This window comes from Galeopterus variegatus, unplaced genomic scaffold (genome assembly GCF_000696425.1).
Source record: "Galeopterus variegatus unplaced genomic scaffold, G_variegatus-3.0.2 Scaffold7539, whole genome shotgun sequence".
Lineage (NCBI taxonomy): Eukaryota > Metazoa > Chordata > Mammalia > Dermoptera > Cynocephalidae > Galeopterus > Galeopterus variegatus.
The window spans coordinates 94,093-117,934 of NW_007733650.1; the positions used below are offsets into that span (position 1 = coordinate 94,093).

At 37.8% G+C, this 23,842-nt stretch overlaps 1 protein-coding gene across 1 annotated transcript in view; it reads left to right on the plus strand.

Annotated features, from left to right (window-relative positions):
• Positions 1-23,842, plus strand: part of AXDND1 (axonemal dynein light chain domain containing 1) — an 88,671-nt gene that overhangs the window by 28,927 nt on the left and 35,902 nt on the right. The window contains exons 8-11 of the mRNA XM_008592051.1: positions 1,059-1,180; positions 16,265-16,405; positions 17,110-17,214; positions 23,539-23,659. Coding sequence (XP_008590273.1) covers positions 1,059-1,180; positions 16,265-16,405; positions 17,110-17,214; positions 23,539-23,659 — 489 coding nt within the window. The remainder of the gene's footprint in view (positions 1-1,058; positions 1,181-16,264; positions 16,406-17,109; positions 17,215-23,538; positions 23,660-23,842) is intronic.

Here is a 23,842-nt window from a genome sequence, read left to right on the forward strand (position 1 = left end):
CCGGGCACCGGATCGCACCCCTCAGTGTTGCCCCCGTCCCGGGCCGGGGACTGGCGACGGGATCGCAAGCCTCGGCGTTGCTCCCGCGCCTCGCTCAGCCAGTGAGCGGGAGCCGGTCTGTACGTGGGATCCGAACCCTCGGACGGGAGCGCCGCCACGCTTCCCAAGCGGCGCACTATCCAGTGCGCCACCGGGCCGGCCCCTAGAGCTATTTCTTCTTTTGTAAATTTTTATTTGTATAGAATTTTACAGAAAATGTTCAATCCAAGGCACTCCTATGTAATCTTTACCCAGATTCTCCATCCAATGGTTTACATTGTGCCCTACTTGCCTTATCATTCTCTTTCCCTCTCTATCTATATGTATATGCATAGTTCTTCTAAACCATTTTAGAGTAAGTTGGAGAAATTATGCCTCTTTAACACCAAATATTTCAGAGTATATTTCCTACAAACAAGGAAATCTTCTTACATATCCATAATATAGTTCAGGAAAATTAACATTTTATCAGGAAATTTAACATTGACATGATAGTATTATCTAAAGTAGTTCGTGTTCAAATTTCATATTTTATCAATTGTCCCAATAGCTTTTATACTATTTTTCCCCCTACGCCAGGATCCCAGGATCACGTGGTGTTTTTAGTTGTCATGTTCCTTTAGACAGCTTTAATCTGAAACAGTTCATTAGCCTTTCTTTGTTTTTCTTGACCTTAATATTTTGAAGAGCACAGGCCAGTTATTCTGTAGAATGTTCCTCATTTTCGGTTTGTCTGATGATTAGATTAAGGTTTAGTGCTCATGGTTAAGGTTTTGTATTTTTGGCAGGTATGACATGAAAGTGATATTATGACCTTCTCAGCATGTCATTTAAAGAGGCACATGATTAGACAGATTTTTAAAAATTATATCTCACTTTTACATATATATGAAAATGTAAGTGAAATAAATTAATCAAGGTGTTTCTAAAACTTATTCACATTCAGAGCACTTGCCTCCTAAAATGGCTTTGATTGTTAAGACTGTATAAGTCTGATCATGTTACTTATCTTCTGACAGATGCACAAACTACTGCATATATTGAAGAAGGAACAGACCATTTACAATACAGTATTTCATGAACTGATCCGACAAGTCAGCGTGGACTGTGCAGAGAGAGGAGAACTACTGTCCAAAATCAGGTTACAGCTGTCACTGGAGCAGCCCAGTTTCCTTTTGAATTTCATATTAGAATTGCATTTATATCGACTTTTGAGAAAGTCATGAAATTACAGTTCTATATTCTATTGATAATAAGGAACCTAATTGCATTTTTATTATATTCTATTTTATTGTATTAAGAATATAGTAGTTGAGAATTCCCTTAAAGTGATTTCTATTGGGATGTGTGACACCATATTCTTTTATGATTGGGAGTGAAGTGCTGTGTGAAATAGTGGAAAAAGTATAGGTTTTGGAGTCAGACCAATCTGGTTCCAAATCTTTATCTAGGTGCTTAACCTTGGTAAAAGTATGAGCCTTAGGTTTCACATCTGTAAATGAAGAAAATAGTGAAAGTTTTTGTTGATTTGTTTGTTCATGAATCAACGGTGCTTACTAAGTATCTGCTCTGTTACAGCATTGAGATGCTTCATAGGGTTGTGGTGAGGTTTAAATGAGAATGCAGAAGTAGGTGCTATATAAATATAACTATTATTGATGATGATAATAAATACTATTGTTACTATAATTCTTCTTACGACTATGGTACTTCCCCAAAAGCTGAAAGGGATAGTAGAATCATGGTACCTGGGTTCAGATTACAAATTTTCAGCTCACTCGTTATGGAAACATAGGCAAATTATTAGATCTCTCTGAATATCAGTTTCTTCTAAATGGGAATTGATAGTATCAATTTTCCCTATTTGTCCACTGCCTGATTTGTGGAAGCTGAGTTCCCTCTGTTTGGCAGTGCTGAGAAACAAGGAGCAAAGCCATCAATAAGAGACTGGCTAAGATTAGATAAAAAGGAATATTAGTTAGAATAACATGAAGAGCTGGAGAATGCAAAATCAGAATGAGGATAGGGACAACTGAGGTCTGAGTTGTCAATCTAAGTACAAAGCTAAGATGGGAAGATGAGGAATTAATGCAAAAGAACTAGATGGCTAATGAGGAGTAGGTGTGGTAAGGAATGTTCTAGATGGTTTCAGGAGTAAGATTCTAGGGGCCCAGATAGGGTTATATCCCAGGAAGTCTCAATAGAAAGTAACAGGCAGGCAAGTCAAAGGCAAAGTCCTTTAGGAAAAGTTTAGTCAGACACCAGAGAGACCAATAAAAATACTAAATCCAAAGTGCCAGAGATAGGAGCCGAGTAGGGCTTCAAAGCCAAGGATTTATAATAATAGGGTAAAGATGGAGTTAAGAGTACAAAGTAGGTGAGAATAAGCAATGTGGTTTCAGGGTAATTGCTGCCAAAATTCATGATGGGTTTGTGGAATGGTGAAATACTCAACAGATCCAGAATAATCTGGTGACCAGCATTTTGTTGTGGTAGGAGCTCTTTTGAAGGTATAGGGACTACTTTCAATGGGAGGACTTCTACTGTCCTGAGCCTGGCATGTTACAGAGTCCTCCCTGCTTCACAAGATTGTTGTAAAGATCCAGTAGAAGTCCCTAGTAAATGGTAGCACTAGGTCCTGGAAAATACTTGCTATCAGCCTCTAACACCCTCTCTGTGTTTGCATGTTACTGCAGCTTTCTTTTCTGTCTCTTTTTTTTTTTTTTTTTTTTTTTTTGTCCTTTTTGAGACCAGCCGCACCACGCTCAGCCAGTGAGCCCACTGGCCATCCCTATATAGGATCTGAACCCACAGCGGGAGCACTGCTGCGCTCCCAGCGCCTCACTCTCCCGAGTGCACCACGGGCTCGGCCCTTTCTTTTCTGTCTCTTACTGAATGCTTTCTGATCAGCTTGTCGGTATCTCTCCTCATGCAGACTGCCTCTGAGGCCTATTGCTGCAGGAAAGTTTTATAATATCTGTTTTTGTAGTGGGAAGAGTAATTGCCAAATTGGGTATGAGCTGAACAAAACTTTTACATTACAGAGATAGGGATGCTGCTATAATTCCTTTTGGTTGACAATATAAATATCTTTGGATGCAGGTACCTTTCATGTTTTTTTAATCTGCTAGCTGGTACAGGGATTAAACCCTGGATGGTGGTGTTATCAGGTCCACAATGTAACCATCCAATCTAACCAGCCAGCCCTTTTTTTTTTGGTAAATTTTTTTTCTAATATTTTATTAGAAATAATATCTATCTATCCATCAATTTCATGTATTTCAAAGTAAATTGTAGACATCAGTGTAGTTCACCCTAAATAACTCAACGTTTTTATCATTAACCAGAGTTCAATATTTATTTTCCTTTTTTTCTTCCTTCCTCCCTCCCTCCCTCCCTCCCTCCCTCCCTTCCTTCCTTCCTTCCTTCCCAGCACCCACTTTTATGACTGAGGACATGTGGTATTTCTCTTTCTGTGACTGACTTACTTCACTTAACATAATTTTCTCCAAGCTCATTCATGTTGCTGCGAGTGGCAGAATTTTATTCTTTTTTACAGCTGAGTAGTATTCCATTGTGTTTCCTTATCCAGTCGCCCATTGATGGACATTTAGGTTGGTTTCATATCTTGGCTATTGTAAATAGAGCTGTGATGAACACTGGAGTTCAGGTATCCCTTTGACACGATGATTTCCATTTCTTTGTGTATATACTGAGAAGTGGGATTGCTGGATCATATGGCAGTTCTATGTATAGTTGTTTGAGAAATGTCCATACCATTTTCCATAATGGCTGTACCAATTACAGTCCCACCAACAGTGCAGAAGAGTTCCCCTTTCTCCACATCCTCCCCAGCATTTGTTATTCTCAGAGTTTTTCATAATGGCCAGTCTGGAGTGAGTGAGATGATATCTCAATGTGGTTTTGATTTGCATTTCCCTGATGATTAGTGATGTTGAGCATTTTTTCATGTACCTGTTGGTCATTTGTATGTCTTCATTTGAAACATGTTTATTATCTCCTTTGCCCTTTTTTAAAAATTGGATTATTTGTTTTTTTACTATGAAGTTGTTCAAGTTCCTTGTATATTCTGGATATTAATCCCTTGTCAGATGTGTAGTTTGCAAATATTTTCTCCCATTCTGTAGGTTGTCTTTCCACTCTGTTGATTGTTTCCTTTGCTGTGCAGAAGACTCCAACACAATAATAGTGGGGGACCTGAGCACCCCTCTCTCAGCATTGGACAGATCATCTGTGTATTGGTATAAATCAAAATTAAATCTGTTACTGCACTAGTGAGTTTACTAAGAGGTACTTCTCTGTCCTAAAAACCTTCCTTAGGGCCCAAAGACATTCCAGTCTGTTCCCAGGTAGGAACGTCTCTAAGTGTCCCAGCTCTCTTGCTGTAGTGGATTGAGTTATGTCCCCCCAAAACTCACTGAAGCTTGAATAGTGTCCCCCAAATTTTATGTATTAGAAACTTTGCTCCACTGTGACTGCTAAGAGGGTGGGAAATTCTATTTTGGTAATTGAAAGGTAGAGGCTTGAAGAGGTGATTAGATTGTAGGACCATGCCATAATGAATGGGTTAAAAATGGTGGTCAGGGGCATGGTTCTGAGTTTCAGGTATTTTGTTACAAGCAACAGAAAGGGACTAATACCGGAGTCAAGTGTTCAATATCCTCTGCTGGTTCAAAAGGTACCTGAAAAGGCTCTCAGCACTTCTGTGTTCTAAAGTCAATGAGACCCTATGTATTCAATGGCACCAGCTGGCTAATTAAATAGAAGAGTCTGTTTCTTTAGTGTTGTCCTTGAAAGTATTAATAAAAATGTTCTATTTCGTGTTCTTTTCTTCTCTCTCTTAATTGACGATATGCTTCGTCACATGATGAAAATGGCATCTCAGAAGCCAGGAAACATAGATGAGGCCAAATAGCAAGTTGTTAAACCTTTTTTCGCTTTATAGTGAAATGCATAAATCTTCTATATGTGTGTTGACTTTTGATAAATACATACATCTATGAAACTCAAACATTGATCAAGATATAGAGTATTATCATCACCCCAGAAAGTTCTCTCATGCTCTTTCCCAGTAAATCTCCACCCCACCCTTCCCAGAAGTTCTGACTTCTTTCCATCTTAGATTACTTTTGCCTATCTAGGAAGTTCATATAAATGAATCATATAATATGTACTCTTTGATGTAAGGCTTCTTTCATGTAGTATAACGTTTTGAGATTCATCCACATTCTTACATTTATTGGTGGCTTGTTTTTTATTGTCAAGTAGTATTCCATTATATGAATGGAACAAAAAAGTTTATCTGTTCTCCCTTTCTTTTTTATTTATTTTTTGTTCCTATTAATAAACTTTATTTTCTTTCTTTTTGTGTGTGTGTGCATGACCAGTAAGGGGATCGTAACCCTTGGCACCACGCTCAGCCATTGAGCGCACCAGCCATCCCTATATAGGATCCGAACCTGCGGCCTCTGTGCTCCCAGCGCTGCTGCGCTCCCAGCGCTGCTGCGCTCCCAGCGCCGCACTCTCCCGAGTGAGCCACGGGTCCCAGCACCGCACTCTCCCGAGTGAGCCACGGGGTCGGCCCATAAATTTTATTTTCATAGCAGTTTTAGGTTTACAGAGAAATTGAGTAGAAAGTACAGATAGTTCCCATATCCTTCCACCCCACACATACAGTTTCTTCTATTATTAACATGTTACATTAGTGTGGTACATTTATTACAATTATGAACCAATATTGATATATTATTATTACCTCAGTTTTACATTAGAGTTCCCTCTTTGTGTTGTACAGTTCTATGGGTTTTGCCAGATGCATAAAGTCATGTATTCACCATTACAGTATCATACAGAATAGTTTTGCTACCCTAAAAATCCTCTGTGTTCTGCCCATTCATCCCTCCTCTCCCTCCTTGCCTCTTCCTCCGAAACCCTGGCAACCACTGATTTTTTTCCCATTACTTCAAACAAAGAAATCTGTCGTTTCTCTGTGTTGTGAACATTAAAGATCCTCTCTTCTAGCTAAGTGGAACTATGCAATAAATTGTCGTTAATTATAGTCACCTTACAGTGCTATAGAATAATAGATACTATTCCTCCTATCTGGCTGTATTTTTGTATCCATTAACTAATGTCTCACTATCTCCTCTCCCCTCTACCCTTTCCATCCTCTGGTAACTACCATTCTACTCTGCTTCTATGTGATGATCTTTCTTAGCTTCCACATATGAGTGAGAACATGTGGTATTTCTCTTTCTGTTCCTGGGTTACTTCATTTAACACAATGTCCTCGAAGCTAACTTATGTTGCCATGAATGGCAGGATTTCATTCTTTTTAATGGCTAAATAGTACTCCATTCTTTATATATATATATGTGTGTATATATATATATATATATACAATATATATATACCATATATATATATATATATATACACACCATATATATACCATATATATATACCATATATATATATACCATATATATATATATATACATACCATATTTTATTTATCCATTCATATGTTGATGGACACTTGGGTTGATTCCATATCTTGGCTGTTGCAAATAGTATAGCAATGAACAGGGGAGTACAAATATTTCTTTGATATACTGATCTCCTTTCCTTTGGATATATATGCAGTAGTGGGATTAATGGATTCTATGGTAGCTCTATCTGTAGTTGTATGAGAAACCTCCATACTGTTTTCTTTTTTTTTTTTTTGTCTTTTTTTTTTCGTGACTGGTAACGGGATTGCAACCCTCGGTGTCGCGCCTGCACCACGCTCAACCAGTGAGCAGACCGGTCTCTATATGGGATCCGAATCCTCAGCGGGAGTGCCACCATGCTCCCAAGTGCCGCACTCTACGGAGTGGGCCACCGGGCTGGCCCCATACTGTTTTCCATAATGACTATACTACTTCACATTCTCACCAACAGTGTATAAGAGTTCCCCTTTCTCCATATCCTCGCCAGCATTTGTTATTTTCTTTTAATAAAAGCCATTCTAACTGGAGTGAGATGAGTATCTCATCGTGGTTTTGATTTGCATTTCCCTGATGATTAGTGATGTTGAGCATTTTTTCATATATCTATTAGCTATTTTTATGTCTTATTTTGAGAAATGTCTATTCAGTTCATTTGCCAATTTTTTTGGTCAGATTATTATTATTATTTTGCTGTTGAGTTGTTTGAGTTTTTTGTATATTCTGGATATTAATCCCTTGTCAGATGCATAGTTTATAAATATTTTCTCCCACTCTGTAGGTTGTCTCTTCACTCTGTTGATTATTTCCTTTGCTGTTTAGAAGCTTTTTGTTTGGTGTGGTCCCATTGGTCTACTTTTTCTTTTGTTGCCTATGTTTTTGAGATCCTCTTTGTAAGGTCTTTGTCTAGCCCAACGTCCTGACATTTCTTCTGTATTCTTTTCTAATAGTTTCATGGTTTGAGGTCTTACATTTACGTCTTTAATCTATTTTGAGTTGATTTTTGTATATGGTGAGAGGTAGTGGTTTAGTTTCATTCTTATGCAAATGGATATCCAGTTTTCCTAGCACGATTTATTGACAAGACTGTCCTTTTTCCAATGAATATTCTTGGCACTTTTGTCAAAAATCAGTTGGCTGTGAATATATGGCTTTATTTCGGGGTTCTCTATTTTGTTCAGTTGGTCTATTTTTATGCCAGTACCCTGTTGTTTGGGTACTATAGCTTTGTAGTATTTTTTGAAGTCAGGTAGTGTGATGCCTCCAGCTTTGTTCATTTTTCTCAGGATTGCCTATTTGGTGTCTTTTGTGGTTCCATAAAAATTTTGGCGTTGTTTTTCCTATTTCTGTAAAGAATGTCATTGGTATTTTGATAGGGATTGCATTGAATCTCTAGATTACTTTTGGTAGTATGGTCATTTTCACAATATTAATTCTTGTAATCCATGAACATGAGTTGTCTTTCCATTTCTTTGCATCCTCTTCAATTTCTTTTACCAATGTTATATGGTTTCCCTTGTAGCAATCTTTCACCTCCTTGGTTAAATTAATTCCTAGGTATTTTGATTTTTTGTAGCTATCGTAAATGGGATTGCTATCTTTATTTCTTATTCATCTTTTTTGTTATTAGTGTGTAGAAGCATTGCTGCTTCATTGTATGTTAATTTTGTATCCTGCAATTTTACTGACTTTATCGGTTCTAAGAGTTTTTGGTGGAGCTTTTAGGGTTTTCTATATATAAGACCATATCATCTGCAAATAGGGACAATTTCACTTCTTCCTTTCCAATTTGGATGCCCTTTATTTCTATCTCTTGCCTGATTGCTCTGGGTAGGACTTCCAGTACTATGTTGAATGAAAATGGATAGAGTGGGTATCCTTGTTTCAGTTTTTAAAGGAAAAGTTTTCAGCTTTTCCACATTCAGTATGATATTAGCTGTGGGTTTGTTATATATGTCTTTTATTGTGTTCAGGTATGTTCCTTCTATGCATAATTTGTTGAAGGTTTTTATCATGAAGGGATGTTGAATTTTGTCACGTGCTTTTTCTGCATCCATTGAGATGATCATATGGTTTTTGTCCTTCATTCTGTTGATATGATGTACCGGAGTACTTCAAAATGTTTGTGGAAATATTTGTATATCTTTTTTTTAATGCTAAGAAAGATTTTTCTTTATTTATATTTTTTATTATTATATTCATTGTTACAAATCATATTTAGTCTTTATGCCCCTTATCCAATCTCTTCCTTTCCCCTTTTCCTCCCCCTCCCCTCTAATAACCATAGATTTGTTCTCTCCATCTGATAGATCAACTGTTCCTCTGTTGATTTGTTGCCTAGATAATCTGTCCAGTACTGAGACGGGTGTGATCAAGTCCTCCCTTATTATCATAAATCAGATGCTTCTTCTATTACTCTGGAGTGTGCTTTGTGGACAGAGAGGACCTTTTCTTTCTTTTTTTTTTTTTTGTCTCTGCTGGTGCCTCTCCTTGTGTCAATGAAGTTGAGAGTCTGGCGTGCCATCTGCATGGTAGCTATGACTGCTGCCATAGAGACTAGCTGCTTTTGCGGCAGCCATGGCAATTGTGGTGGCTATGAGGGATACCCATGTGAAAATGATGTTTTTGGTGTGCCCTTTACTTGATAGTGGCTGGGTTCAGCTTCCCCCAGCTCCATGCCTCATTCTAAGATGTTGTTATGGAATAGTTTGGGGTGAAAAGGAGAAGAGAATGGGAGGGGAGATAGTGTGGGAAGAGGGAGAAGAAGGCAGAGCATGATTGAGGCCCGTGTCACCCCCCTCATTCTGGCAGGGGAGATCAGGGGACTTCCAGCGGTAGCTGTGTTGTCGCTAGGCTGGATGCAGATGTGAGAAGGGTGTGACTGAAGCCTTTGGCTCCCAACTGCGCCAGTTCAGGAGCCTGGGCTGCTTCCTGTACCGGCTGGTTGCAGATGTCAGGGAGGCATGGCTGATGTACTTGGCCCCCACTGCCCTGGCTTGGGAGCCTGGAGCTTTTCCTGCTGCAGCTCAGTGCATAGCTGGGCTGGGTGTGGTTGTTGTGGGGGTGTGGCTGAGGCCCATGGCCCTCCCACCTCCCTGGCTTAGGATCCCAGGGGGCTTCTGGTCCTTCTAGGTTTTATAGGTGTTCTTTGGTGGTGTTAGACCTTTACTAGTTAATATTAAACTTTGTCTCTGATCTGTAGGTATTTGGGGTTTTTTTTTCTTTCAGTTCTGTGTTGGATTATTTGCTGTTCCCACCACTTAAACTCTGCACTAGAGCTAATTTGTTGTCCTTTGCTTACTTCTAAAATCAGGGATCTTCCTGTGGGGATGAGCACTTGAGCCCTGTAGTTGAGCTAAGCTAAATTGCTGCTTTGCTGCTGATTACCTGGGGAAGGCTTTTTGTGCAGCTCTTGTTTTAGTGGTTGACCTTGTATGTACTTCTGGGTCTGATGAGGTCTGGTACACTTGGGTTGCATGGAAACTCTGGTCTGGGCCCGAGTCTTTTCAGCAAACTGCACCCCCTGCTGTTCAGTATTCCTGACCAATCACCACTGAGTGGTCCTGTGCTGACTGGGGGGAAAATCAGGTATCCATGCTGTGCCCCAATGTGCCCCTGGTGGGCCTGTCTCCCCAACTGCTTACACTCCAAACACTTCCCATGGGACACACCATGTGCTGGTCCATTGCGATGACTCACCGGCTTCTGAGTGGCTCCTTTTTTCTGTTGTCTGTGGCTTCTTGCTCCTGTGTGTATCCACAGGAACCCTGTTAGTGGTCTTGCTGGCCAGGGGGCCAAGGCCCTCTTCTCCCATGCTGTCTCCAAGCAACTTCATAGGAAAGACACAGCTGTGGCTTTTGCCAGCTCCTGTTCCATGTGCTCACCAGCACCAGCCTTGAAGTGGCCAGGGCTCAAAATGGTGGGAGCTATCCTTTCTTTCTTTCATTGTGGCTTCTCCTGCCTTCGTGAACTCCTTAAGTCTCTCCTCCTCTACTTGGGCTCTTGTGGCCCCACCTTGACTGTTATTATTATTATTATTTTTTTTTTTTTGGTCTCTTTTCGTGTCCGGCAACGGATTGCAATCCTCAGTGTCGCGCCCGTACCGGACAGGGACCGGCAACGGGATCACAACCCTCGGTGTTGCTCCCACACCTCGCTCAGCCAGTGAGCGGGAACCGGTCTGTATGTGGGATCCGAACCCTCGGCGGGAGCGCCTCCGCGCTCCGAAGCGGTGCACTGTAGCAGTGCGCCACCGGGCCGGCCCCCCCGACTGTTATTATTTTTTAATGTTTGTAAATTGGTTGATTTGGGGGAGAGAGTGATGCTGGGGACCATCCATTCCCCTATCTTAACCAGAAGCCCTTGTGTCGGGTCCGCCACCGGCCGACCCAAACAGCCCTAGCCTCGTTCCTTTCAGTGGGCGAGCGAACGGCCCGGGATTCCTCTTTCCCTCCTGTCTCCTTTGGAAGGAGATGGGGAAAGAGAGCCGTGAAGAGAGGTGAGCACACCGCCGGCCCCCCAACCAGCCCGGTTAAAGGACACTCAGACGTGGCAGGGGTTCTGTTGAGCAGTTCCGTTTATTACCACACAAGCACTTGCTTTTAAAGGCAGATAGGGAGGGGAGGTTTTTTACATAATCTTATCAGCTTAAAGGTCAAGAGAGCATTCATCCTGTCTCAATGCCTAGCTATTGCAACCTCGAGCACGGAAGCGCGTATTTGGCCAATAAGGGCTAAGGCAAGGTTCCTGCAGACACCCCCACCCTACTTCCTCCTGGTGCTGTCTTAGGCTGCCACATTAATACACCCTTGTGGGCCCATAATGGCGCCGCTTGTAATGTCACTTAAGGTGGCGTTAGTTTTTAAGGCCTGACACCCTTGTATATCTTTTAATTCTGTTTTTCCATGTACCTTTTGAAGTACTCTTGTATCATGTTTATTGATATGTGTCTGTTGAACCAACCTTGCATCCCTGGGATAAACCCCCCTTAATCATAGTGAGTGATCTTTTTAATATGCTGATGGATTAGGTTTGCTAGTATTTTGTTGAGGATTTTTGCATCCATGTTCATCAGGGATATTGTTATATAGAGTTCTTTTCTTGTTTGTCGTCTGGTTTTGATATCAGGGTAATGCTGCTTCATAGAATGAATTTGGAAGAGTTTCCTAGCTCTTTAATTTTTTTGAAAGAGTTTGAGAAGAATTGGTATTAATTCTTCTTTAAATGGGGGAATTTAGCCACTCAGTCCTGGGCTTTTCTTTAGCAGGAGACTTTTTTATTACTGTTTAAATCTCATTCTGTGTAATTTGTCTGTTCAGGTTTTCTCTTTCTTCTTGGTTCAATCTTAGTATATTGTATGTGTTTAGGAATTTATCATTTCCTCTATTTTCAATTTGTTTTTCAATTTGTTAGCATATAGTTGTCCATACTAATCTCTGATGATCCATTGTATTTCTGTGGTATCAGCTGTAATGTCTCCTTTCTTATTTCTGATTTTATTTATTTGAGTCTTTTCTCTTTTTTTCTTGGTTAGTGTAGCTAACGGTTTGTCAATTTTGTTTATCTTTTCAAAAAAAACCCAATATTTTGTTCTGTTGATTTTTTTGTATTTGGGGGGGGGGGAAGGAGTCTCAATTTTGTTTATTTCTGCTTTAATCTTCATTATATCTTAAAAAAAAACCCAATATTTTGTTCTGTTGATTTTTTTGTATTTTGGGGGGGGGGGAAGGAGTCTCAATTTTGTTTATTTCTGCTTTAATCTTCATTATATCTTACCCTCTACTAATTTGGGATTAGGTCTGTTATTGATTTTCTAGTTCCTCAAGATGAATTGTTAAGTTGTTTATTTGAAATCTTTCTATTTTTTGATACAGGTGCTTTTTGCTATAAACTTCTCTCTTAGTACTGCTTTTGCTGTGTCCCATAGGTTTTGGTGTGTTGTTTTTCTTATTTCTTTCATTTCAAGAAATTTTAAAATTTCCTTCTCAGATTTTTCTTTAACCCGTTGGTCATTCAGGAGTATGTTCTTTAATCTCCATGTATTTGTACAATTTCAAAGATTTCTCTTGTTATTGATTTCTAGTTTTATTTCACTGCGGTCAGAGAAGATACTTGATATGATTTCAGTATTTCAAAATTTGTTGAGACTTGTTTTTTGGACTAACATATGGCCAGTCCTGGAGAATGTTTCATGTGCTGATGAGAAGAATGTGTATTCTGCAGCTACTGGATGAAATGTTTTGTAAATGTCTGTAAGGTCCATTTGGTCTATAATGCAGTTTAAATCAAATGTCTTTGCTGATTTTCTGTCCAGATAATCTGTCCAATGCTGAGAGTGGGGTGTTGAAGTCCTCTGCTATTATTGAATTAGAGTGTATATCTCCCTTTAAATCTAATAATATTTCTATATGTATCTGGATGCTCCAATGTTGGGTGCATATATATTTATAATTGTTATATCCTCTTGCTGAATTGAGCTCTTTAACATTATATAATGACCTTCTTTGTCTCTTTTTACAGTTATTGACTTGAAGTCTGTTTTATCTGATATAAGTACAGCTACTCCTGTTTGATTTTGGTTTCTGTTTTCACGGAATATGTTTTTCCATCTCTTCACTTTCAGTCTATGTGTGTCTTTATAGGTGAAATGGGTTTCTTGAAGGCAGCATATAGCTGGGCGTTGGTTTTTTTATTGCATTCAGCCTGTCTATATCTTCTAATTGGGGAATTTAGTCTGTTTACATTCAAGGTTATTATTGATAGATGAAGGCTTATTCCTGTCATTTTGTTGATAGTTTTCTGGTTGTTTTGTATATCTTTTGTTCCTTTCTTCCTCTCATTGTTTATCATTATAGTTTGTTGATTTTCTGTAGCGATAAATGTTGATTCCGTTGTCTTTCCCATTTGTATACCTGCTTTACTAGTGAATTTTATTATTTTACATGTCTTTTTGGTGGTAGTTTTTCTTCCTTTCACTTTCAGTTGTAGGACTTCCTGGAGCATTTCTTGTAAGGCCAGGCTAGTGGTGATGAATTCTCTCAGTTTTTGCTTGTGTGTGAAAAATTTTATTTCTCCTTTATTCCTCAAGGATAGCTTTGCTGGGTTCAGTATTCTTGGCTGGCAATTTTTTTCCTTTCAGCACTTTGAATATATCATCCCATTCTCTCCTGGCCTGTAAGGTTTCTGCTAAGAAATCTGCTGTTAGTCTAATGGGGATTCCTTTATATGTGACCTGATGCTTTTGTCTCCCTGTTTTCCAAATTCTCTTTGTCTTTTACTTTTGACATTTTGACTATAATGTGCCTTGGAGAAGACCTTTTTGGGTTGAATCTATATGGGGATCTTTGAGCTTCCTGGAGCTGTATGTCCAGAGTGCATAGCTTCAGCTCCTGCCCAAGGGGAAGGGGCATAGCTGCACCTGGGAGGGGGTATAACAGCTTCTCACAGCTCAGGTTGGGGATGTTGATTCAATGGCAGCTTCATCTCTGGGATGAAGGGTGTCACTCACCCCCAGAGTAAGACACCCTCCACCAGCAGCTCCAGTTCCAAGGTGGCATAGTGTGGTAGCTGCACAGACCACAGAGGGTGGGGCAGAGTGTCAGCTCCTCTAGGGGAGCACAAGTGTATGGACTCCAGATAGCTCCTTCAGCTGGGCTTAGTGCCTTTGAGGACTGCCACGGTTCCCAGTGGTGAGGCCTGTGGGTTTCCAAGGTATTAATGAGGACTACTGAAGTTTTCTTGATCAACTTTTCCCTAAAGAAAGAAGTTCCTCCTGGTTCCAAGCTGCTCCTGGCTGAGGGAGGGGTGATGGAGGCCTGGTGTTTCCTTCCATTCTCTGTGGCTATCCTGAGTTTCTGTGCTCACTAGCATTTCCGTTATTCCTCTGATGCTTCAGTGCTCTCCTTTAGTTATTTTTGTCAAAATGTATTTGTTTATTCATTGGTTTGTTTGTCTTTGTGGGAGAGATGAGAGGTAGGGTCTTCGAGTTGGCCATCTTGCTCTGCCCTAATCTGTTTTCCTTTTTATGGATACTGGGCTATTTCCAGTTTGGGGCTACTATAGATAAAGCTACCATAAATGTTCTTGTATGAGTCTTTTCATGATAATATGTTTTCATTTCTAAGATAAATACCTAGGAGTGGGATTGCTGGTTCATAGGGTAGGTGTAAGTTTATTTTATAAGAAATTGTCATACCTTGTCCCAAAGTGGTTGTATCATTATGTAGTCCCACTAACAATGTATTAGAGTTCTGGTTGTTCTACATTTTTGTCAACATTTGGTATTGTAAATCTTTTTAATTCTAGCCATTCCAATGAGTGAGTACTAGTATGTCATCATGGTTTTCACTTGCATTTCCCTGCCAATTAATGATGTTGAGCACTTTCCCATGAGTTTATTGGCCATATTGTGTGTGTGTGTGTGTGTGTGTGTGTGTGAGAATTGTCTCTTCAAATCTTTTTGACTATTTTAAAATTGCATTTGCTTCCTTCTAGAATCCAGGCTTCATGCAGTAGTCCTACGCTTGCCCAGGTCTCCCACTTTGAAGTGGGTCAGTGTCTCATCTCTGGGTCCTAGTGTTGTTATTTTTCCTTGGGGAAACCCTGACCTTGGGTTTGTTTACTGAACGCTGCATACAATTCCCAATCCATTCTTAGCTGACTGTTTTTTGTTTGTTTGTTTGTTTTTCATCCCTGGAAACTTCTATTTCTTTCTACACACCCAGTAATGCTTTGAAAAAGTATGCTCATCTACAGATTTATTCATCCCTGGAGACTTCTATTTCTTTCTACACACCCAGTAATGCTTTGAAAAAGTATGCTCATCTACAGATTTAGTTGTATTGTAATGGAAGGACCCTTCAGAGTATCTAGTCCCTATATTGCCAGGAGGAGAAGTCCAAAAGAAGATGTTTTTTAAATTGATACTTTCCAATGTATGAACTGAATATTGAACTGATTCTTCAAGTGTTTACTTAAAAGTTACCTTAGTGTTTAAGCAAGGGCTGGATAATTCTTTCTGTTAGTGGGTAAGAGATTAGACTAAATGATCAGTTCAACTCAAAGATACTACAATTTTAGGGCCTCAGGCTTATGATATTATAAAACCTAGATCGCTCTCAATATAAATGAAGATTGCTCAGTTTGGTATTTATAATTTATAAATTATTATTTATAAAATATTTTGATTATTCCCAAATATTTTATTTACTTTTATTCAGAAGCAAAATAAATAACTTTTGTTTTTGTATTTAAGGTCTTTATTTCTAAAAAGTTGTTATCATTTTACATTTGATCAATTTTAGAAAAGTGATTTTATTCATGAATTCAACTATTTATAAAAATCTCACTATATTCATGGCACTCTGTTAGACGTTATAAAGATACAAATATGTAAGACGAGGTTCCTATCCTTACAGAGCTTATAATACAAACAAAGAAATAAAACAAGCCCTTATTTTTGTTTTACATCTCGGATATTATATTCCAAATAATTATAGCTCTGTTTACAATTCTCCACAATTGTTCATTCACTTGTATGAGCATGATAGGAAAACACAGCCTAGATCCCTTTCTTTTTCTATCTTGTTCTTCCCACATATCTTTTGTGAATATTAGTTTACTATTTCTTTCCCTGACATACTTGCTGTCTTGCATATTTCCTGGCTCCCTTTGCTTTCCTTCTGCATGATGTCTTGTTTTCCTTCTTTTTCATGCAGAGAGAGGTATGTACAAATGATTGACCAGATTGCCCGGCAGATGATTGACTTCTACAAGGACTTGGTAACTCAGCGAATGATTGACCAGCGGATTTTAGAAGAATTGTATAATTTCAAGCATGTTATTGAAGAACTGACCAGGTAAACACTGTGATTATCCTAAACAGAAAATAAAAGTCAAAGTTATGTCTCTAAAACAGTAAAAAATATTCAGGGAAAGTGTAATGGTTAAATGTGAAGACTCTTTTGCCTTTTCATATTTAGCAAGAGAACAAAAAGAACTGGATATAGTTGTAGACTTGGATGTAAATAAATGGGTTACATAGGTTAACACAAATCTAAGGCTCTATATATATGTGATAAGGAAAAGATTCTTGCTCTTCCTTCTACGATACAGATGCTTATCTTATTCAGGTTTAGAGAGCAGTGTCATGATTATAGATGTTAAGTTTTAGATCCTAAAGAGAAATAACTGTTATACAGCAATCAAGATTAGTGATCATCTTACCTTGTGGCAAGATGATTAGTAATAAGAAGAAAGAGGACAAGATAGGCATATCAGAAAGTGGAGTAGAGCAGAATGGAGGGCTTGCCTGTCAGCATCTGCCTCCACTCTACTCTAGAGAATCCCTCCTACCCCCATATCTTCTTTCTGTCTTTTCTTGCCAACCCGATTTCATTGTCAAACTTGGCAAGATTCCATTCAGAATATACACTAGATTTATTGATAAGGTGGAAAAACTAAGACGGGAAGTACACATGATAACTGAGAAGATGCCTGAGTTCCCGTATAGAAACTTTTTAGAAGACATCAACTATGAGTTTTACATTTCTTTTTATTTCAGGGAACTGTGTTTGGTTCAGGCACATGATGTGAAATTAACAAAGGAAGCAGAGAAGGCCCACAAGGATTTGGCACAAGCTCTTTTAGATGCAGAAAAGAATGCCAAGTGAGTTGTTTAAAGTTTGTGTAGTTTATATAGGGGAAAGAGGAAAAGCTTATATTATGTCTTAAATAATGTATATGATACTAACTTCTTGAATTCTAAAAACACATATAGCTTATTTTATCTGAATTTAGTTGATTTCTCATTCTGGGTGGAAAGAAAATAAAACATGGTCTTTCTCTTGGAGACAGGTTGTTGGTTTCAGCATTAATCATTTTGTTGAATGAGTTTGCAGGTTATTTCTGATTTTCTAGAAGAAAGTATAGAGAGGCAGTGTGTGTGGCACAGACTCTGGAAAGTGCTTGCTGTGTAACCTTGGAGAAGTCACTTAACTTTTCAGGGCCTCAATTTGCTCATTTGTAAAATTGGGATTATAATGTTTCCTACCTCATAGGGTTATTATGAGTATTAAAGGAGTTAATATAAGCACTTAAAATGGTGCCTGGCACCTAGTCAGTGCTATGACTGTATAAGATATTATTCTTATTCTAGTTCCTTTTTATGAAGTTTTACACGTATGAAATATTTCAAACATTCAAAAAGATAAAACATAATGAACACTCATATACCCTCCATGAATTACTAAATGTTAGCTATTATGTCATACTTGCTTCACACCTTTTCTTAGGAAACAAAATTTTATAGAAACATTTGAAGGTTTTTTTTTTTAATCTCTCTCTCTATTCTCCTTCCCTCTCCAGAATTAATCACTAGTTAGCAGTTGTTATGTAACTTTTTGTATTTCACCACAACTTACGTATCAAAAAACAATATGGTTTTTTCATATATTTTCAAAATTTGCTTTACCAACCATGTACTATGTTTTGAGATCTTTCCATTATAATGCATATAGAATAAATTAATTTATCTTTACTGCTGTAAAATATTAAATCATATGACTAAATCATAATTTATACATCCATTCCTCAGTAGGAATAGATTTTTCAATTAGTAATACTAAAATAATAATACCTAACATTTATTGAGCACTTAATAATATTCCAGTCAGTATGTTAAGTACTTTACATATGTTAACTCCTCTAGGCACTGTTGTAATATACATTTTGTAAATGTCTTCACTTGTGAGGGTTTTCCATGGATGTATACCTTGGAGTGGAATTACTGGGTGGTAGAATATGCATAGTGTTGTTCTTGCTAGATGTTGCCAAAATGTTCCTAAGAGTGATTGTACCAGTGTATCAGTGCATGAGAGCTCCCACTTGCCCATATCTTTTATCAATCTGCTGGGTAGGAAAGGGCATCTGGTTTTTGTTGGCATTTTCCTAATTAGTGGTGTAGGTGAGTCTGGTTCTTTTTTAGATTTTAGTGACTTTATTATGGTCTTAATGTTTTTATTCTATCTCAGGGGTTAGCAAACTTTTTCTGTAAAGGGCCAGATAGTGAGATATGGTTTCTGATTGCTAGAGGCTCTTATATATATCTGATTACATTTTAATTTTTTATTCAGTTAATTAAAATAATATTATTACAGAAGTTATACATGTACCTTTGTAAAAAAATTAAAAATACAAACAAGCAAAAATGAAGAAAAAAATCACAATGTTACCACCCATAGACTACTACTATAAATGCCTTAGTGTATATTCTTGTGATCTTGTTTCTATGTACATGTGCTCTGATGTATATGTATTTGTTAAATCAAAATTGTATAGTAACACTGTTTTACAGCCATTTTTTTTTTAGTCAAGAATCTTTATTTCAGTAAATTTTCACTTCATGAATTACCCAGGTCATATTCAGATTTTCCCAATTGTTCATAAATGTCTTTTACAGTTGGGTTGTCCAATCTAGTTTCCACTCTAGGACCACACCTTGTATCTTGTTTTGTATCTCTTTTAATCCAGTCTATTCCTGTGTTTTTTTCACTCATTGAAGATGGACTATGTTTTTTAAATGTCAAGAAAAAACAAATGTACACAGAATCTAAATTCAAAAATGGATTCTTACTTTTATTCTGTTTTATTCTTTACTAGAATGAGAGACAGGGGATACTTTATTCATTTTTTTCCTGTTATGCTTGTATGTACTGTTGTTTCCTGTAGCTGATTTACATTTCTTGTCTTCCTACATAACTATTCTATACTTAGTCTCCTATCCTCATACCACCTATCTCTCCATTCTCTTTCTTAGCTGGTGATCTTGCTTTCTAAAAGGAAGCAGCAAACAGAAGAGAACTCAAGCTCTCATCCTCACACTTACCCACCCACCTGCCTTTGTGCCCATACATTCTATTCTCCCTTCTGTTATTATAAACTGCTCCTTTCTAAGGCCAATCTCTCCATTTGTCTACTATCATATCCCCTCTTACTTGAGATATTTTCAGCAAATATTTTTTGTTCCTTTTGCATCAATTTTCCCATCTTCAACTAATTAGTCCCATCAGTATACAAATATGCTATAACTACCTCCTTCTTAAAAACAAAACAACGAACAAAAATACCCCCAAGTCTCTTAGAAGTGCACATCCCCTTACAGGTATAGCGTCATTTCTCTGTTCACCTTACAGAAAACTAATTCAAAAAGTTGTCATACTCATTGTTTTCTTTGTTATCTCTCCTCCCATTATCTCTTGAACCCACTCCAATCAGTCTTTCATTTGCATCATTCCACTAAACTGCATTTGTCAAAGTCACCAGTGACCTTCATATTGCCAATCTAGTGGTCAATTCTGAATTCTTGTTTAACTTGATTTACCAGCAGCATTTGTCACAATTAATCAGTTGCTCTTACTTGAAACAATGTCTTTGGGTGTATTATACTCTCCTGGTTTGCCTTCTACTTTACTGGTTCTACCTTCTTACGGATAGCCCTTGCAAGTTCCTTTTCATCTTACCAATTTCTAAATACTGAAGTGCACATTCCTTGAACCTTTTCTGTATTTATGCTCTTAATATTTCTTTTTTTGTGTGTGTGACTGGTAAGGGATCGCAACCCTCGGCACAGTGTTGCCTGCACCATGCTCAGCCAGTGAGTGCACCGGCCATCCCTATATAGGATCCGAACCCGCGGCTTTGGCGCTACTAGCACCGCACTCTCCCGAGTGAGCCACGGGGCCAGCCCGTCTTAATATTTCTAATTAGATGCCTAACATGCCCAAACTGAATATCTGCTCTTACCATCCAAACCTGCTTCCCCATTGTAGAGCTAGGGCTAGGGTCTGGACCTCACAGACCCCTCGATCCTGTTCACAGGCAGGTCTACAAGCTAGGTAACTGGCAAAAAGGTCCTTGGAACCTTGGTTGAAGAAGGAATAGTCTTTATTCAGCACACACAACAGTATGAGCTAAGCAGTCCACAGAGAAACTCAACTGCTCGACTGCTACAGGCAAAGTCTAAAGAAAAACTGACACTGAGCACCTGCCAGCAGAGTAAACATGCTCTACTTTTAGACATGAGCTCTGCACCCAGCTCTGCTTCACAAACCCAAGAACACACAATAGCAATGAACTAAAAAGACACATTGGCACACATGGGCACTAACTCCACCCACACACCACTTGTTAATAAGAAATGTTGAGGAAGCCTGACTAAATTATCCTATTTTCCCCACACCCATACTATTTCATGTCTCAGCTAATGACGACTCCATTCTTTTAGTTTCTCAGAAACTAACAAAAATCTTGGAGTCATCCTTGATCCCTTTCTTTTACATCTCTCCATCAGCAAATTTCATACACTCTCCTTTCATAATATATCCAGAATCTTAACTACTATCATTTTCATCTCTTCTCTGGGCTACTTCAATAAGCTCTGGATGGCCTTTTTACTTTTGCCTTTACGCTACTTTATTCAAAACACACCAGCTTGGGGCCGGCCCGGTGGCGCACTGCTACAGTGCGCCGCTTGGGAGCGCAGCGGCGCTCCCGCCGAGGGTTCAGATCCCACATACAGACCGGTTCCCGCTCACTGGCTGAGCGAGGTGTGGGCGCTACGCCGAGGGTTGCGATCCCGTTGCCGGTCCCTGTCCGGTACGGGCGCGACACTGAGGGTTGCGATCCATTGCCGGACACAAAAAAAGACAAAAACAAAAACAAAAAACACCAGCCAACATGATCTACTTTAACTCAGAAAATGCCATCTTTCTGCTCAAAATTGTACAGTACTTGCCATCTCAGAGTAAAAAGCAATGTTTTTTTTTTTTTAAATGGCTTAACGGGCATGAAAATCAAGTACAATGTATTTTGAGCAGTAAAATTTAATTTAATTTAATTTTAAAAATAAAAAAATAAAATGGCTTACAAGGCATATCATATTAGAATTTCTCAGACTTCTTCTTTATTTTAGACATACTGGCCTTTGTGCTATTTCTTGATTACATGAGAATCCTCTTCCCCCAGAGAGCTGTGTAGTTTCCTCCCTCCCTCCTTCAGATCTTTGCTCAAATGACATTTTCTCAATAAGATCTTTCCTGATACCCCTATTTAAAATTGTAATATACCTCATACTATCAATCCCCTTCCCCTGACTTATTTTTATCCATAACCGTATCACTACTTAATATGTTATGTTTGACTATTTATTTGTTTATCGTCTTTCCTCACTAAACTTTGTAAGAGCAGGGCCGGCCCATGGCTCACTTGGGAGAGTGCGGTGCTGATAACACCAAGGCCACGGGTTCGGATCCTATATAGGGATGGCCGGTTCGCTCACTGGCTGAGTGTGGTGCTGGCAACACCAAGTCAAGGGTTAAGATCCCCTTACCGGTCATCTTTTTGAAATAAATAAATAAATAAATAAATAAATAAATAAATAAATAAATAAACTTTGTAAGGGCAAGGATTTTTTTGTTTTGTTTTGAACAGTACCTGCCACAGAGTGTACACTAAACAGATATTTGTTGAATGAATTAAAAAAACAAAGTAAAACTCCTTTTGTGCTAATGTCCATTGTAAGAACAAAACATTTTCTAAAACCAGTGAAGAAGAAATGGAAAGGGAAAAGGAAATCTTGTTTCCTTTGAAGTTGGTAGTTCTGACATGGGATGGTTCATTTATTTTTTTGTAATTAGAAATTTTTAGTAATACTTTTTTCTCAAAATAACTGATGATTTAATTGAAAATTTGGAAAACATGGAAACACAAATAGAAAATAAAAAACAGTCATAATTCTTTTAGAGTTAGCTGCTATTAGTATTTTGATATATTTCATTCACTCTTCTATGTATTTTTTTAAATAAAAATGAGATCAAACTGAATGTATAATTTTATTTTTTGGATTTTTTCATTTTATATTATAACATAAAAAAATTTTCCATGTGCCGAAGTATTAAGAACACAATCTTTAATTAGCTGCAGAGTGTTTTCATCATAGAACTACATCATATTTTATCTGACCAATCTCTTGTTGTTGGACATTGAGATTGTCTCTGAATTTTGTGCTTTTGCTGTTATAAACTAGGGTCATTAATTCCTTTTTTAAAAATTGAGGTCTAATTTTCAGACAGTAAGTTGCCCAAACCTTGAGTATAGCTCAGTGAATGTTTGTATATATATTCACCTGTGTAAATATCTTCTTAGTTATTTTGAACAAATGGAAACTTCCAAATAGGATGAGGCTTCAAGAACTGATGTGGTTGTTCCTGACTTTCACTAAAACTAGAAGAATTCTACATCACTGGTCTTTAATTCTTACAGCAAAGTTACAATCCCACAGGAGGAAGTGTTTCAAAAGATTTGTGAAATGCTACTTGTCAGTTTACAACATTTGTGTTTGTATCTAATCTCAGAAGGGCTTTTAATTCTAGAAGCTTCAGAAGGAAAAGATATGTTTTGGTAGACATGAAGAAACAATAGTTAAGAAAAAGGTACTTAATTATACTTAAGCTTTTGGGGGTTGGGAAAAGTTTTTCTTTAATCTCATACTAATTATATATACTTTTAAAATTTAGTGGATTACAATTATTGAGCTTAATGCCTCTAATGAAAAATCCTAGGTCTATAAACAAAGAAGCTTAAAAATAAAACTACTATATTATTGGTACTTGTATTCTGAATTTTCATTAGATATGGTGCTATTATACCATTGGGATATCATACTATGAAAATTCTAGTGAATAAATAAGATGAAAAATGTTTAGAGCAGAGAACTTATGTTGAACTTTTTACTTTCACTAAGACTTTTGTAAGATTTATAAATGAAATGTAAATTTTTTTCTTCTATTTTACTGTACATGAGTATTATCAGCATATCCAGCAATTATACCATAATTACATTATGATAAGTTTTAAAGGAACAGATTGCCTATCTTAGAACAAAGTTCTTATAAAAAAATGTGTCTATATAACTGTTGCTTGATTTTCCTTTTAGAATTGTAGAAGAATACCATGACTTATACACATTACAAAGAGGAAGGATGGAGAATGATATTAAACAGTTAATGGCAGAAAGAGATATCTGGAGCTCAGCAACATATGAATTGGCCCTAAAGGTTGGTTCATCTGGATTTACAACTCAAACTTTTTTTGGCTAAATTTTTATTTTATAATTTTCAATAATCTAAACAAAAATTCCAAAAAAATGAAGATGTGTATTTATTGATGAATAATATGGCTTTTGTTGGCCTTCAAAAGGGAAAGTTAAATTTTTTTCTTTTTTTTTTTTCTTTGTTGGG